The 18,917-nt window shown below is 34.6% G+C and overlaps 1 protein-coding gene across 1 annotated transcript in view; it reads right to left on the reverse strand.

Annotated features, from left to right (window-relative positions):
* Positions 1-17,894, reverse strand: part of LOC132159718 (contactin-associated protein-like 5) — a 72,329-nt gene extending 54,435 nt beyond the window's left edge. The window contains exons 1-3 of the mRNA XM_059569304.1: positions 17,508-17,894; positions 3,105-3,215; positions 1,318-1,511 (exon numbers count right to left, since the gene is read on the reverse strand). Of these exons, the coding sequence (XP_059425287.1) occupies positions 1,318-1,511; positions 3,105-3,215; positions 17,508-17,577 (375 nt within the window). The 5' untranslated portion in view covers positions 17,578-17,894. The remainder of the gene's footprint in view (positions 1-1,317; positions 1,512-3,104; positions 3,216-17,507) is intronic.
* Positions 17,895-18,917: the final 1,023 nt, after the last annotated feature.

Below are 18,917 nucleotides of genomic sequence, written 5' to 3' on the forward strand. Positions count from 1 at the left end.
AGTACGGTTAGCTTTCTGCAGGTACTTTAGCCAATTTAGTCTCAATTAGCATATAGGTTTACCTCAAAGAAACTCTTCCAAAGTCAGAGAGTTGATTATCTATACATAGAGCTGAACTCTTGCCAAGGTGCATTTACCTAAGATTTAAAATACTAACACAAAAAGTTAGCGGGGTGCCGCTGGCAGCGTTAGTTTCTTTAAGCTGCACTCAAAGTGTCGCTGCTAATCTAAACCTCCAGGTTTAGAATAGCTGGGGGTCCTACCTCCAGCTGTAGAGCCTACCAGAAAAATGGCATGACCAGGAGGCACCTACCGCTCTTTAAAAATGTTCCACTTCTTTTAATCTTCTACTCATTAAAATACTTCAAACCTTCAAAGTCTTCCATTAAACTCCATTCTCAAACTAATCAGCACCTTTTTTTCCTCCCGCTGGGTGAGAGATAAAAGAACCAAACATTAAACCATCAATGAACAAAAAATAAAAAATAAATAAAGTTGTAATGAGATGAATTAGCCGCAGAAAATGTATACACCACCTCCTCCTCCTCCCACAGCTCTCTGTGTTTGTTTAGCTTCGATGATTACATTAGCAGGAATCCAAGCTTTCGTAATGAGAGACGACGGAGATGACAGGTTAGATCTCAGTAATGTTTCGCCCCAGATCTCTTCGAGCCGGGCTAAATAAGAACGCCGGGGAATGATGGAGCTTTGAAATTACTAGTATTAATTCAGAAAAGGAGGGTGAAGCCCATTTGTTTGCCTGTAAGTGTGGAGGCAATGCACCCGCTGTCTCTTGTGGCGCAAGGGCCGTGCCGATCGATACCAAAGTTGTCAAAATAAAACTACCCCCCAAAAAAGAAAAGGTAATTCAAGTTGGGTAGACAAGAATTTCAGCTGCACTGCCAGTGACCGGTAAGGTCAGGAGACCATGAAATAAGTTTTGGAGGGGATATTAAAGCCACGCCACTCAAAATAGAGCATGTATTTAATCTTATTTTAGGCGATTAAGTGAAATTCAAGTCGGTAATTAAAATTTGAACATTTCGTGGGTGGCTGGTTTTCGATGTGTGCCAACAGTGTCTAACAGTGTATGGGAAGATGCATTAATTTATTCTAGTAAATGATTATGATTTCATTTAAGACACAGACGCTTAATGATTATGGGTGTGTATGCATTTTATTCCAGTCATAAAAGCCCCCTTGATCCACATTATCCAGAAAGCTTTTACAGTACTTATTGCACCGGCTAAAGTACTAATGCGTTATAAATATAATAAAAGGGTGGATTATTTTTATAAGAGAACTTGGATAACTCACCCCTATGTTGTCCTCTTGTCTGAACTGCTTCCAAGCTCTTCCTGTGTCACTGTACAGCAACATGTAACTCGTAACCCAATCAGGGCTCCCAAAACGACCCTGGGTCGCCACAGCTGTGACCTCAACCCGCTCTCGCAGATCCACCTGTAGCCATCGTAGCCTGTCTGTTCGTTCTGGAGCCCAGCCACCACCTCCTAGCACAAAAACAGAAGGGGTGCAATGTAAGGTACAAGCAACAAAAATTCAGAAAATTCAGCAACTTAACCTGTGCGAGGTTGTCAGGCTGTAGGCTCATTTTAATTTTAAACTGTGGTCACATTAGCAAAATTGTAAATGTTTTGCAAGGAAAAAAGTAACGATGAAGCACTCCTCACACAGAAGTCACTTTCAAACCAAGTAACTTTGTGTTGCTTAATGCGCCAAATCCCCATGACCAACCTGAATGTGTTGTAAAATTTGCAAGGGAAATCTTCTGCCATTGTGTGAAACTTCTGATTGTGTAGATTCTGATTTAAAACCGCACTTTTAACTAAATATTTAGACAAAAAAAGTATAATCACGCACAATTACTTTTATGAACACAACAGAGTGATGAATTGTGAATATATTGAAATTGGTTCATTTGAAGTGAATTCTAAAAGAAGTATTTCACTAAAACAAACTGTTTAAAACATATTTATGACACTTATCAACTGACAGAGCTGTGTTTACAGTAGACTTCATGCATTCACAATTGTTTCTGACCACACAATGTACAGTATATGGACATGAGGAAATGGCATCATGATTCCCAATATTCTAAATAAATGATTCAATAAAATTAGTCTGAATTCCCAAAACTTCTTGACAGAAAGAAACCTTGGATGTTTCAAACTTAATGCCAGCTCACTTGTGCACAGCACAATGTTAAAAATCAACAAAACAAGCTAGAATGCTATTTATAAGAAAAGCTAGCAAGCTAATGATAAAACAACTTGTTTGAAAATGGATACTGCCACGATAGTGCAATTCCATTGATACTTTTGGCTAGCTTCTGCTCAATACTGTAGTTGATTAAGGAACGTTCCTTCATTAACAAAAGCTAAACTTTTAATTACAGGCAGAAAAGGTATTCGAAGCATTCAGCAGCCAGCCAAGCCTCAACTTCAGATAAGCCTGCCAAAAGAGCTTCTTTTAAGCCTGTCTGTTCACACTAATTAGCTCAGTAAATCTAATGTACATTGGCACTGTATCTCTTAAAAGGCTGAGCAGATAGACAGCAAACCCAGCACTAGTCAGAGCACAAGGCGCTGCTCCACTAACACAGCCATACTGAGCCAAACAGTTTTCACAAGGGTGTTCCTGTCGCTGTCAGGCAGTAATTGACTATTTGGTCTACTTTTGACCTGTAGGTCAACTAAATTTCAATCAAATCCATTCTAAAAGCCTGAGTAATGATTGCTGAGCAAAGTTGTACTAGGTATTTATCCCTGCTGTGCCATATCAAAATGAAAGAAATTCATTTTTTGAATGCACTGGAATGGACTCCAGCATGAACTAGACCGATGCGGTAAAATGTATTTTTATGGTCTTACCATCTTTTTGGACATTCAAATAGAAATACCTAAAAAAAAGTAAATACCATGGTACATAAACAAAATAATTATTCTGTGCCATCATTTATATCAAACTTACTATGGTATTAGCATCACTGTACAATTCTGCCAATGAAAGTAATTTTATAGAAATCTAATAGAATTACTTGGGTACTTTTCAACATTTTCACATTTTATGCTGGGATTACTCACCATCTCTTCTATTGAGCTTGGCAAAATAGGGCAACATACTGTCAGAGGAAGATGAGGAGCTCTGGAATGATGTAGGAGGAAGAGCAGAAACCAGTGGCCCATTGCAGTGATCTAGAACAACAGGAAATAGATTAACCAATCAGAGTTTACATTCAAGTTTTTTGAATGACTGGTTTATTCTGGTTTAGAATGCCCACTTTTCATAAACCAATCAGCTCCCAATGGATAACAGATCAAGTCATCTCCTTTTCATTTTACCCATTTTCCCCTTCACCCATACAGGCATAAGGTGGCTTGTGAATGTTTCAAATCTAGTAATTGTAATTGTTAACACCTTCAACCTTGGCTGAGGATTTTATGGACCAGAAGAAAGCAGTATGTGGTACACACAGGGTAAACTTCATTCATCTAGCAAAAAAAGGGGACTTTCAGCATCCACTCCTCAGGTTAACGTGTGGAGCAATATAATGATGAGAAAGAACGAGGAGAAAGGAAAGGGAGTGAGAAATCTGACAACAGCTCTCATTTCAATGTTTGAGAAAGCCACACCGATTTCTCAGCTAATTAACCTTTCAAATGCTTTCTGAATGAGTCTGACATCAAATAGCTTCACTCACGGAATTGCAAATGTATTCCAGACCAGGCAAAAGGTGAGACTGGGAGATGAGAGGGAGAAAGGAAGTGATAAAGAGATGGAAAAACAGGAAATAGCAAGTATCTAGGTAAGGTCATAGGAAGGATAGAAACTGGTAGCTAGCCCCATCTCCTCTCTAACAACGACTCTGAGAGACAGAGATACCTGAGCCAAAATTAAACATAATCTGCTGGCTCAATGGTATTTTAGTTCAGGAAAAATCCATAATAAACAGGCACCCTCCGAAGCAGGTTTCCTCCAGACGAAGCCATTTAAAAACCTACCCCATGATGCATTTTTCAACAGGGAGTCTCCCTCACTGACTATCTCTCTATCTTTTCCTCTGCCAGCGTGTAAAGTGGGCAAATTGAGCAAGTGATGTTTCTAAAACTCATAAATATGAATGATGAGAATGACTGACAGGGGCTTCCGCTTCTACTTACGTCGTGTGGAGGAGATCGGTAGCATTGCATCCACCAGTGGAAAGAGACCAGATTAGATTTTTCCTAGTGTGGGAGGGAATTGAAAATGACCTAGTGGCTGCCAAGCACCTGGTGCTCTGATGGTACAAGAAATGGGAATCGATACAGCATGACCATAAACCAGCAGCTTCATTTCTTCAGATGTTTGTGGGTGCTTGCACATGGGGCAAAGCTCTGATGGAGCATTAGATGGACAGGAATGTTTACAACTCTTTTGAGGGGGAGGAAAGAGCCATGTCCATTTGAAATCAGGCAAGATTTCTGAAAACACTAATGGATTCTATTCTGGTCAATGATGCAGCAAAGTTTGAAATGGTCTTAACTTTCGGTTGGATGGCAGATTGTCATTTTCCAAAGGTTTTTCCTTCTACAACCTTGCGATATGCTATTCCCTTTGAAAGAGCTGATTCGCCACTCTTACAAAACTACAAATCTATTTGTTAATGGTGTGCTACTTATGCTGGCCCCTGTCTTCTCCTACATCTTTCCAATGCACAGTGCCATATGAAGCCAATCGATCCACAGCACTCGCTTATGCAAACTCAGAAGTGCCCTAACTCTTTGGGTATCCACAAATGTTATTTGGCGACTGGAATGTTTTGACCTTTAGGTCTTTTTTTATTATTTTGGCTGAAGAGGTTGATGTTAAAAACCACTGCAGTTGATAAATGAAATGTATGGATACCCAGAGAGGTTTTCAGAGAACAACGTGGATCCATCAGTCCAAAGGGCATTATGCACTGCAAGGACGTAGGAGGAGGAAGGTACTATGAAAGTGATGCTCCATCGGGCAACAAAAGTTGCCGCAACATACTTAGCATTGAGGGTCCTTTATCTATCCTAAGTTGGATACATACTTTTTTTTTTTTTTTACAAAACATCCATGACTGCCGTATTTTTCGGACTATAAGTCGCACCTGAGTATAAGTCGCATCAGTCCAAAAATACGTCATGATGAGGAAAAAAACATATATAAGTCGCATCTGACTATAAGTCGCATTTATTTAGAACCAAGAACCAAGAGAAAACATTACCGTCTACAGCCGCGAGAGGGCGCTCTATGTTTTCAGTGGTAGACTACAGGAGCACTGAGCAACATAGAGCGCCCTCTGGCGGCTGTAGACGGTAATGTTTTCTCTCGGTTCATTTCTCTCGGTTCATGTCAAATTAATTTTGATAAATAAGATGCACCTGACTATAAGTCGCAGGACCAGCCAAACTATGAAAAAGTGCGACGTATAGTCCGGAAAATACGGTACATAGCAAATACTGGAATCAACATCCAAGGCCATGGTCTCAACACCAAAAAAGTTGTACTCAAAGTTCAAAGTCCAAATAAAGAGTTTTGTATTGCATACGTTTTTTAGTCTTCAGAAATAAAGTTCCCCAGGATTTTGCTTTCTTAGCTCATTAGACATAAAGAAATTAGTTTTCAGACATGCATCAGTCATGTCAGTCATTTCTCCTAGAAGACAAAAAGTGATCACAGGAACCTTTCAAGATGAGAAATGCTTGAGTTCATATTGAGATCTCTGAATTTTGGTTGTTTAAACCATTCTTGGGTTTGACAAATCTGGGCATTGTTCAGATCTTTTTCTTGGGAAAACAATCTGGGAGACAAGAGACATAAAACACTTTTGATCTCCATTTAATCTAGCTTCTGTTTAGGAGAAACAACTGAAAAGTTAACAAAGAGTTATTTTAACTTTTCTAATGGTCTTCAAACAGTTAATCAAGGAAACAAAATCTATATGATTATGTACAGTACAGACCAAAAGTTTGGAAACATTACTATTTTGAATATTTCTTTTTATACATTCTTTTTTTTAAATAAAATCAATACTTTTATTCAGCAAGGATGTGTTAAATTGATAAAAAGTGATAGTAAAGAAAATATATTATTAGAATATATATTATTAGATTTTATTTTTTGTTTTAAATAAATGCAGTTCTTTTTAACCTTTTATTCATCAAATATATTAGACAGCAGAACTGTTTCCAACACTCAAAATAAATCAGAATATTAGAATGATTTCTAAATGATCATGTGATAGACCGGATGTTACATGTGACACTGAAGGCTGGAGTAATGATGATGAAAATTCAGCTTTGCATCACAGGAATAAATTATTTTTTTTTAAAGTAAATTCAAATAGAAAACTATTATTTTAAGTTGTAATAATATTTCACAATATTACTGTTTTTTTCTGTATTTTTGATCAAATAAATGCAGGCTTGATGAGCAGAAGAAACTTCTTTCAAAAACATTAAAAATAGTAATGTTTCCAAACTTTTGGTCTGTACTGTATATATATATATATATATATATATATATATATATATATATATATATATATATATATATATATATATAGACTGACTATTTCAACTCTAATGTTTGAACTTCTGCCAATCATTAGAATATAAATTTATTCTAATCAAATACAATGACCTGATTGCTGCAAACATAATTAGTTAATCATGCTAATATTAATCTCAGCTTAGCTTATTATTAGTAGAAATGAAGTGTACTCATGTATGCATGTAATTAATAAAACTGTTTAACGAATTAAGAACAGTGCTCACTTTTCATGACAACAGCGAAAGCCAAAGGATATTAGCACACACACATGGTTGCGTGTTGAACTGTAAAATAATAACATTGTTTTTCCTCCATTTGACAAACACACTATGCGTAATTGTTTCTACCGGGATCAGACGGATGCTCGGCATGAATACGAAGAAGGGTTGGAAGGGTGGGGGAGATGAAATTTTTATGTTTACCTTGGAAATTCTCCCAGTCAGCACTGCCAGATCTACTGACATATGCATGCTGCGAAATTAATGTTTATGGGAGGAAAACAACTCAGCAGCACTAGTATTAGCTTGAGGATAGGTCGCCTAATTCGCTGTTTTGCTTGCTAGACAGTCAGATGGCGTAAAATGTTTGCATTGTAACAAAGAGTTGGTTGTTATTTAGAAACGTGTACAAAAGCAATCTCTCAGAATCACATGAAACATCCATTTGACATTACTAACTCAATTCTCTACTTGTCTCTACTCCTTGGAGAGTTTAAGACTCAAACCTTTTAAGCAAATGCAGTTTGGAAGAACACGTATGAGGCTATTAGCGGATGCAAGAATCCAAGAAATAAACCAAGTTTTTTTTTCTTTTCTCATGTGGTATTCTTGCACTTTATTGGACGTAAAAGCAGTCCAGTGCAAACCCAGCACGACAGTCAATTTTTCCTGACCCCAGCTGCGCTTTTAAGAGTCCACACCTTTAATGGAATCCCTGGATGTCCCAGTGCATCTGTGTTATGACAGAACATGTGATTTCTAATGCACTTTTAAAGAAGCTTTTTCCACATTGAATTGAGTCCGGTGCCTCCAATAAACTTTTCCAGTGGAGTCATAAAGAGGGAAAGGGGGATGGGGTGGTTAGATGGAAGCAGAAAATGCAGAATGCCAAGACATCTGTGAATGGACACCTACATCCTGTAAAAAGTGTGAAACACTCATTTAAATCCTGTTGGAGAGTTTGCACACTCCCGAAGTGTCCCAGATCTCTTTGTATACAGAGCACAATCTGTCCTCTGTGGATTAAAGCTTTTTTTTCGAATACCAAAACTTGTATTCAGACACTAGTTAGTAAGCCAATGTCTTCAACATTTAAAAGTAGTGAAATACGTAACATTATGAGAATTTTATTTAAAATTATGAAGGCACTAGTTAAAAGAAGAAATGTTAGACAGCAAATTAAGTAAGTCAAATTACACACAAAAAAAAAAACACCAGGGGCCCTATAATACACCCGGCGCAATGCGACGCAAGGTGCAGCGGAAGTGTGTTTGCTAGTTTCAGTCCAGCGCCATTCGCATTTTCCCGTCTAGCGCCACTTCGTTTAATTAGCAAATGCATTTGTGCTCATTTTTGCACCCATGGGCGTGCTGGTCTGAAAAAGAGGTGTGTTCAGGCACATTGCTGGCGCAATGCTATTTTAAGGAGCTGAAAATAGACTGCCATAGACCAACTCAAACCTGTTCTAAAGTCTGGTGCAATGTTTTTTCTTTGTTATTTAAAGAGCGTACACACTGCTTATTAAACACAGGGAAGCATAGTAGCACACAAACGTGGCAAATATAAAAAATTTAAGGATTGCAATGCATAATATTTTTTTTGTAGGCTAAATAAATAAATATATATAGATAGTTATCGCATGTATCAGAATTAGGCTATTTATTTGCTCGCACATGAGCAGCTCCGTTTCATCTCTGAGACACGTTCTGTCGTTGCTTGCCAAATTCCGCCGTGTAAATAGCAAATTCGTCATGGCCCGAGCGCAACAAAAGCTATTTATTTCAAACAAAATGCAAACCAAAATAAGAAAGAATCCATTTAATCATGTAGAATAATTGTTAATTAGCTATACACTTTCAAAGAAATTAAATACAAATTAAACAAATAAAGATTACTAAACAATACAGTGAATAGAAAACTCAATATATATGCACTTTTTTCAATTGGCTATATGATTCTATTAAATAAACAGTCATATTTTATAAATATATATATATATTTTTGCATTAAAAAAGTTCATGTGTACACACAAATCAACTGTAAAACAATTTTATGGTGTTATCAAATCACTTCTGTTAATTCAAAACTGGCACATTTATTGACTGTAGTGCAGAAATTAAACTCTTTAAGAAAACAAAAAACAAAGATACTGATCTGAAGAACCTACCTAACAGATTTTTTTCAATCTCAATCTCTAAAGCACCATTCAGCCAATTTAAAACATCTATCCAGTTCAAAATAGGCTCTAAATGATCATTCTAATACCCCTCTCCTTGCTATGTGATAATGAATTATCGTTCTCAACACGTTTAAGTTGTTTAAGAATTGTGGATCATTCCTGAGCCTCATGAGAGGGGCTAAATCTTGCATGTGAAGACAAAACCAAGACCAACATCTGTGTAGATTAAACAGCGAGAGGATTCTACCATGTTTGTTCCATTTTAAGTATAATGTGGATTGATTATCACAATAACAACTATTTATTATTATTATTATTATTATTAATATTATTTTTAAAACATGTATAATAATTTAATTATGCTATAATAATAATAATAATAGTATTCAATTTTATTATATATTTACATTAAAATGCAAAATTACACATTATGTTTGTAATTAAACAATATAGCATTTAGCATTACTATTTATTATTGTTTTATAATTTTTTGTGTGAAAACTACACATAAAATAAAACAAAATGATAAAAACAATTCAGAAAATCATGTAACATCCTCTCTTTTTTTCCTCAACAGCACTTCACATTTAGATGTGTCCCATTTACAGTAGCACCTCAGACCCCTGCGCCCTATCTCACAGCATTTTGGGTAATTAAAAAAACTCGGGCCACGTTTCTGCCAAATCTTCAAGCTTGGCATTTAGCACTGACCTGATTTTACTAGCGGTTGCCCATGGCAGCGAGGGCTGATGTAATAGAGGAAAATGAAAGAGAGGCTATTATTTAAAGCTGACAGCGACACAGAGAGACTCTTCACTTCCATTGTGACACTCTACGATCTCCTCAGCAGGTAGAACACAGGGAGAAGAGCCTAACAAAGCCGGCTAATTTACGCTCACCTATTTAACTGAGGATTCAACAGCAAGATGAGCGACTGTTACACTATGGAATATGAATGGTATATTGGGAGATATAAGCATAAAGGTCAATCCACATTTTTGTTTGGTTTCAAGGAACAAAACCAAATTCTGTCATTATTTAGATATATATGTTGTCCCAAACTTGTGTGCGAATCTATATGCCGTTTCCGAGTAAGTAACGACAGAATTGCACAGTCTACAGCTATTTTCCTGTCGTAAAACAACCCTAAAGCATGAAGAATTTCATTCATCACACATACAGTACACTGTTTCTAAGAGTTTATGCTGAGAAACTGATTTGGAGTCAGTTCAGAGATGTCTGAATGCAGTTCATGCTGAGAGCATGTTCATGTATCGATTGACATTTCGGTGAAGAAAAATAAATAGTTTCTTTGAATAACAATTAGCATTCAGTGTTTATTTCAAACAAACCTATTCTACAGCCTCAGAAAATGTGCGAATGAGAGCGCTTTTATGCTTTACACTCATTTATGGTGAAAGACCAGCCTTAACATTCAGCTAAATAGCTGTTCGTTTGTCTTTCACTGGAAAACAACCTTAAACTTGTGTTTTGAACTATTCTTCTTTACATAAAGCTCAATAACAATGATTTGGAGTCGCAACTGCAAAAACACCACGTTCCCTGCAGCGGTCCCATGATAGTAACTAGTAAAACACAGATATGAAGATATGATCTACTCTTTCTGTCCTCCCTCCCCATCCTGCAGTGTGTCGGATAGGTAGATGATTTGCACTGTGGGAATGTTCAAAATTGCTTCCACACTCATTTTAAGTTGGTGCAGAACACCACTCTTAAAATAGCAATAACAAGACATAGAGGTTTTGGAATATGGACTCACTGAATGTGAATATTTGACACATGAGTTTAAAATAGTTTTAAAAAAGTCTTGATCATATTTGATTATATGTTTAATCAGGGAATTGTGTTATACAAGTGATAAATAATAATAATAATAATAATTAGTATTATTACGATTATATATAAACTAAATATAAGTTAAATATAAATGAAAATAAAAATAAATTCTAATTGTATATACAAATATCTATATGCATAATTAATACCATACACAATTAATAATAATAACAATAATAATCACAGCAACAACAACAAAAATAAATAAATAAATAAACAATATACAATTATATATTTAAAAAATATATAGCAATTTATATTGCCTTATTTATATATATAGTATGTTATACCAATTTGTTTCATACTACTACTAACAACAATATACATACAAATCTATTAAACATATAATAAAAATAAATTAATCCATACACACATAAAATCACAGAAAATCACACATTTACACACATGTATATGTATATGTATGTTAAGCTGTACACACCATTAATGTTATACAATAGTCATTTTAAAATAAAAAAATATATTGTGTATTTATAGTAATTGTATTATTTTATAATTTATCTATTTATTATTATTATTATTAAAAATAATAAAATACTGTAATATATATATGTATATATACATTTAAAAAAGCACTGTTACATTTTATACCAATTTGTTACTGTTACTACTACTACTAATATATATATATATATATATATATATATATATATATATATATATATATATATATATATATATATATATATATATATATATATATATATTAAACATAAAAATAATAACATTTAATTTTAATATAAAATAAAACATTAAAATTACAATATATATTTATAGTATTTGTATTATATTCAATACTTGACTTTAAATTGTATTTTTGATTTATTTATTTATTTATTTTTAACAGGGATATTTTGAAGCAACTCAACTTCAAAGCCCTTGACATTAGAGGAATTTCATGCACTATAGTTTACACAAGGATCTGGAAGTATGACAAGTTTTAAGCATTAATAATGTAATAGCTGAAGCTACTTAGTACATATGTAGCCAAATATAGCTCAGTGTTTTACACAGTTGCTGTTTATCCCCTTTGGTTAAGACAGCAGTCTTGGAAAAACAAAATTATCGAGGCCTCTGAATGGTCATTGACTTAAATAAACAGCACCACACAACCGGGACACCATCAAAGCTATGGAGATGAGTTCTCTCAACTTATCTTTCCACTGATCAGAGTGGGGAACATCTCCGGAACTGTTTCACAGTGAGTGTGGGCTGCCGGCAGAACTTTCTGGGATATTTGTGAAATGCTATTAGCGGCTTGTTAAGAGTTTCTTGTGCCTTGGATGATATTTACAAAGTTGCGAAGCATATGTTTGGCAGACTAAACGCCCACTAACACAGACTGAACAGCATCTTATTAACGGAAGATACATTAAATGAGTCTGTTTTTCAATTGTGAACATCAGCTGGGTTCATGTTTATCATCACCGGCTTTTACTTTGATGGATTAGATCCGTCAATCATCGAATCACGGTTCTCTGAGGGGTGACGGCTGGAGGGTCCTGGATGTGGTGTGCATTTCCTGAGAATATGTTAAATATCTTTGATAAACTTGGGAGATTTCTTTGCATGTGAGTTTTCAGAGTTTGTATACTGTATGTCTGTCTACTCATTCAAAAGGTTTTTGAGTTCATGTATGTTCTGAGAGCAGCTTATTATGTTTAAGAGCCGCCCACTTGACATGCAAAGTGACTGATGTTTTTAAGTACCCTCAAGATGATTTGAAATAGATTTTCTACAGTAAAATGAAAAAAAAAGGGTGAGGGATTTAAATTATAAATTTTTACTCAGAAATTGCTAGTAATTTTCACAATTAATTACAAAGAAATGGCAAAGTAACACGTTAAAAATTAAGTAGGAAGAAATAAAAACAAAGATTGATGGATTATGTTTTACAAGAAAATACTATTCTTTGAAGTTATATATAAAAATGTAGACTGTACCAAATTTATATATTAGAATAGAAGAAATGTGTTCAAATTTTTGCGCAACACTCTTTACAAGAAACACAACAATCAAAAAGAGAAAGAAAAACGTAGAAACAAAAAAACTTAATTAACAAAAATTATTAACTAATAATTGTGTTAATAAGCTTTTAACAGCTACATATTTATTTGCGCAGAAAACGTTATCATGCGAAACAAACAAAAAAAAAATCCACCAGTTTTATTTTTTCTTCATTTTTTTTTTTATTTGTTTGCTACTTTGTAAATAACTTAATTTTTAGTCAATTAAAGTACAAAGTCTTTGATAAATCGCACCTCTGCAAAACAACATTCACAATTGGATTTGTTTGCTACTTTAAAAGTACTCTAAATTTTAAGTCAATTTAAGTGCTAACTGTGATAAATCTCAACTTCTGCAAAACAACATTCACGATTGGATGATTAGCAAACGAAGCTAAATGTGACCAACATTTAGTGCATTTCAGAAAGTAATGCTATGCTAACACATCAGTTCTTGAATGGTTTCTGGGAAGGATGTTTCTCCACAAACAAATATGTCTTTCTAATTTAAAATTCCTCATTTAATTTAATGCGTTACTTGAAATTACGTCATTAAATTAATTGATTAACTTTAAGTTAAATTAACATTAACTTAATTACTTATCTTTTGATTACTGGTTCAGAATTTCCTATGGAATTAGCCACTTATTAAAAACCAAGATGTTCCTTGGAACTCTAAGAATGACTTAGAATCTTTGCCTTTTTTCTTCATCTTCCTCTCATTTTCTTTTCTTTCTTTTTTTCAACCCACGCATCTTTCAGAATAGATTTTCTGGCATTTATAAAATGTCTTAAAATACCCAATGGCGCTGTCGTGATAAACACTCATCGGCAGTGAAAATTAGATGGAGGTACGCAAACTGAAGGCCATTTACGAGCAGGACGGGAGTTTGTAGGTGGGTGTAGTCGGGGGGTGGGGGCGGTGTTTGTCTTTAACTTCTAAGGTCAGGCTTTTACAGTGAGTATGGATCTGTCTCTTGTTTGGGGCCAAAATTACAGCTGACACATGTGCTGACAAGATAGAGGCAATTATTGTGTTAGACAATGATCTACTGTATAGTGCAAGCTCAGCACTCTTCTTTTCCTAGACAAGGAGAGAGAGACGTTTGAGAGCTACAAGGCCAGACGAGATGCCTTAACTGTCCATGATCCAGTTAGTTTTTGTTCTCTCTCATACTTTGAACCATGTAAACAGAATTAACAGCATAACTTAATTTTTCCATCAAAACATAATTTAACTGATGGGTCGCTAACCAAAAAATATGATGCATTGTAAAGAATTAATGGCAACAATCATGCATAATGTACACAAGCTAAAAGACCATGTATTGTTATTGATGTCAAATATTGTGAGTCAAAACCTCATTATGATTTTTGTGCGAATTCATCAAGGACTGACTGGGGTCGAAGGGTTAAAGAGGAGTAAAATAGTGTATGTACAATGGTTTTTCGTTCAAAATGTTAATGTTTCATTTCAGTCACCATTTCTTGATGAATGTAACATTTGGCTTAGCGCTGTCAAATATTGCGAATCAAAATCCCAATATGATTTTTTTTGGACTGATTTGGACTGATTTGGTGCGAAGGGTTAAACAAAAGTAAAAATGTTTATATGTTTATATGTTTGTTTATATGTTTTTTTTAATCCAAAACATCAATATTTGATTTTAGTCACCAATTCTTGACAAACATAGCACAAACCACAGCTCTACGACCTGTATTTTACAATCTTTATTCTTAAATGTTTTAACACTTTAAGAACAAAATAAGGGGTTCCGGCAGGTTTTTTTTTAAATTTTATTTATACGTTATATAATATATAATATATAATTATTATTATTAATATATCATTTGGGATTAGAAGCACCAACCATGGCTCTACAAACTCTTTATTTTCACGATTTAAGAGCAGAATAAGGTCCCCACTGATTTTCGAAAGTCTGGACCTTCCAGATCAGGTAATTAAAAGCAGTAATTGACTTTTTCAGGTGAGCGCTATCAGACAAGTTCGATCAAAGCGGAGGGGAAATCTAGGCCACCAACTACAGACTCTGTCAAAGACACTTTCCCCTCATTATATTTAATAGACTGCAATGTTTTCACCTCACGAGAATACATATCTCCAAATCATTCACAAACAACACTAAATAAAGTATATGGAGGCGTTGTTATTTTCATTACTGGTTTCTAGGCCTCGCTCCAGTTACGCATTTCATTACGAGACTCACTTCTATCTATTTGCAATCTGTTGTATGAAGAGTTTGTTAATTATAATTTGTGCAACCTAATGGGTTATGAGAACGGCGCGGTTAGTGCGGTTATTAATAACAGCAAACGGCTCGTGCTTAACCACAGATGGTTTCGTGCCTGCAACGTCACTGCAGCCTTCTGTTATATCTCTAATCTATCATTATTATCTAACACTAATATTTACTTGGCACTACTAATTATGCTGCAAACATAAAGCCATTTCCAGTCAAGGATGAGGTGCTTTTGAGGTTATAGTTGCTACAGATCAGACAGAACATGACGAGCCAATCTAAGCTGATATTAAAAAATAAATGGCCATTTGATTTCCCAATTCAAGCTTGGTATTTTGAAATGCAATTTTCAGTTCATACTGGACATCTCAGATTCAATGATTTTGCACAAGCTTGTAGAGTTGAAATACATTAAATACATTATGCATATAACCCCAAACAAATTATATGTATGAATGAAATTATCTCAAGTGAAATTAAAATACAATCTCTCTCACATTATATATATCTATTTTTCAGCAAATCATATAATCAAAAATGATCTGTCATTTTACAATTAAATAAAATAAATGTTAAATCATTATATATATATATATATATATATATATATATATATATATATATATATATATATATATATATATACACACATTTTTATTAAACAACATCTATATAAATATGAAACAAAAAAAGTCCATCTATGTATTTGTATATCTAGACATAAAACATATTATGAGATAAAAAAAAAATAGTTTTTTTTATCAAGTTATATTGTAATGGATAATGGTGAATTTCTTACATTTAATTAACTGTCAAGGCAGTTGCTACCCACATGCATGGCCTGGATTCCAACCTGCCACGGGTTTTTTTTTTTTCTTTCTTTTTTTTTTTTTGTGAATGTTATGTTTAGACTCATATGCAAATGAACAATGAGGGATTTGCATATTCATGTTGGACAACCCGAGTGCCTAACCAGAGTTTGAGGGAACAAGTCTTCCTCAGAGATTAATGGTAACCCTCAATTCAACAGATATATGACTCATATTCACAAGTGAGGAAATAAGTTTTGCCAAGTGTTGCCTGCCTGCTCTATTTTTATTTCTTTGGATGGTAGGTTGCCAGATCTTCTTAAATCAAACCATTTAAAATCAATCCACTGAGTATGAATCAACCAAAAAGTAAACGTGGATCTTAAACAACCTGTGGTGATGTACAACAAATGTGCACATTTTAAATAGTGATTATGATTATTCCCAAGCCATTCAGTTCTACAGCTAAACATTTCTTTCAAGCCTTCAAGTTATGTCCTTCTACGAATTACATAAATCTTTATAAATGCCACTGATGTTATGTGTAAGGCCCTTGAATACGGCGCTGACTCATTTAGATGTCAATGGCATCACAATTTGATCGATACGAGGAAACAGCGCCGCCTAGCGTTCAGAAATCTCTCCGAAGTGGACTCCAGAAGTCTCTCTTTAGATTTTACAGATCAATATAGACATTGATCTATTAAATAACTATAGCTCCTAAGTCTTTAATCATCAGAATCATGTGTCATGCATTTGCTTCCTGGACTTTAGCCTGGTTAGCCCTCATTAATTCAGTGGAAGCATCTTAAACATGCATTTAATTTAATATGCAGAGATGCATGGATAACAAATATATAGTGTACAAAAGCATTAAAAAAAATAATGCATGTATACTATAATCTTTCTGACAGCTGTACAAAGCTTCCAAATCACAACTGACGGAGTTATGTGCCAGCAACTAAACTTAAGTATAATACTGAAAAAAAAAGAGAAGGAAAGTCTGCTGACAAAAACTCAGTATTACAATGAGTATTTCTACTACTACGTTATAATTGTAAATGCTACTTATAGTAGGGCTAATATTGCAACTTCACACATCAGATCCTGAAAATAACAGATATATCTAAACACAATATTTAACAGGTAAAACTATTCTTATATATTGATATATTATTAAAACATACATAGTTGACATTTTATAATACTTAAAATTGGGATTTTTAATAAAATTTAAAACTATAAATAGATCATTATAATTATTATTATTAATAATAATAATATAATTTATTTAATTAAACACAAAATATTTAGCATTTAAAACTATTCATATTTATTTATATATTTTAAAAACATATAAAGTTGACATTTTATAATAGCCTACTTAAAATGTGATTATATATATATATATATATATATATATATACTTAATAAACACAAATTCCTTTATAATTTTAAATATATAATAATAATAATAATAATAATAATAATTTATTTAATTTTAAATTTTGAAGTGTAATATTATTATTATTATTATTATTATTTACTAAGACACTGTATGCAAATAGGCTACTCACAGTTGTTTGCTGCCAGTGTGGTGCGGAGCGCGCACAGGAGCGCGAACGCGTGGAAACTCGGCGCGTCCATCAGCACCACCTTCGTTACCTCTCCAAACGCACAACAACGCTTATCCAAGTTGCACTATATTCCCAGCCAGCGTGAAATAGCTCCAAAATGCCGGTTCGGGTCCGGTTCGGGTCCGGTTCGGGATCGGCTCCTGCGGCTCTTCGGTTAACTTAGTCTGTCCAGTGGTGAAGCGCTCGAGACACTCCCCCCATAGTTCCTCTATCAAGACGTACCTTAACTTAGGCTCTTCCCACAAGACTCTACGCACACTGAGTTTTTGGCGGGGTTTGCCTGGATGTCTTCAGATCTGCTTCATATTCCGATCGGTACAGGTCCAGCTGAACTCGAGAAGATTCTGAGGTCAGAATGAGACTTGATGCGCGCGAGCCAGCAGACGCTGCGTGGAGAGGTTGTGCGCTGTGAGCCGAATGATACGATCTCTGGAAAGCAGTTGAGTTTTGAGAGGAGAGAGAGAGAGAGAGAGAGAGAGAGAGAGAGAGAGAGAGAGAGAGAGAGAGAGAGAGAGAGAGAGAGAGAGAGACGATTTCAGCACCAGATTTTTTTGGACAGCGCTCTCTGACACGTTCCAGTTTTACACACGAAGCTTGAAGCACATCAGGTGTAAACGTCTGTGACGTCGTTTTTTTTCGCGGTATGTTTCGCAAATCTTAATACAATTACTCTAATATTTGTCTGCTCCACAGTAGTTTGAAAATATACATCTAATACTGTGTAAATTAACATCGAGTACATGGTGACTTTGATGTTTCACCTAAAATTTTACTTGAATGTGCGCGACTTCCGGTTCATTAGCCAATACAGGAAAGAATAACAAAGTCCAACTAAAACTATTTGCTATGCAAACCAGTGTTTACACGTTCAAATAATATGATATGCAAATACCAGTTTGCAGTAGGCCTAGCAATCACAAAATGGGCTGCTGTTTACAAGTAAAATAACTGGAAAACAAATGACACCGGAAGCCTTGAACATTGGCCACGCCCGCTCTTACAGTTCGTTAAAAATAAGGTGATATAGGCTGTACATTAAAAATATTAAACAGTGCGGAAAGAAAAGCACAAAACATGGCCTTAAATGAAAAGTGGCATTTTTGGAGACTTAAAACACTTTACATTTCAAGTTTTAAGGTCTGTTTTTTTTCCCCCTAGCAATATGAGTCTCAAATCTGCATATTCTTGTATCTGTCTGCTACATATTAGTTTAAAAATCTACATCATATCCTTAAACTGTGTAGATATCAAGTACAGATATGCTGTATAACCTGCTGCACTGGTGTTTCTCCTAAAAATCTTTAGGAGACATAAAAAGACGCACAGATACGCCAATAGTTGTTCACATAA

This window comes from Carassius carassius, chromosome 16 (genome assembly GCF_963082965.1).
Source record: "Carassius carassius chromosome 16, fCarCar2.1, whole genome shotgun sequence".
In the NCBI taxonomy this organism is placed as follows: Eukaryota; Metazoa; Chordata; class Actinopteri; order Cypriniformes; family Cyprinidae; genus Carassius; species Carassius carassius.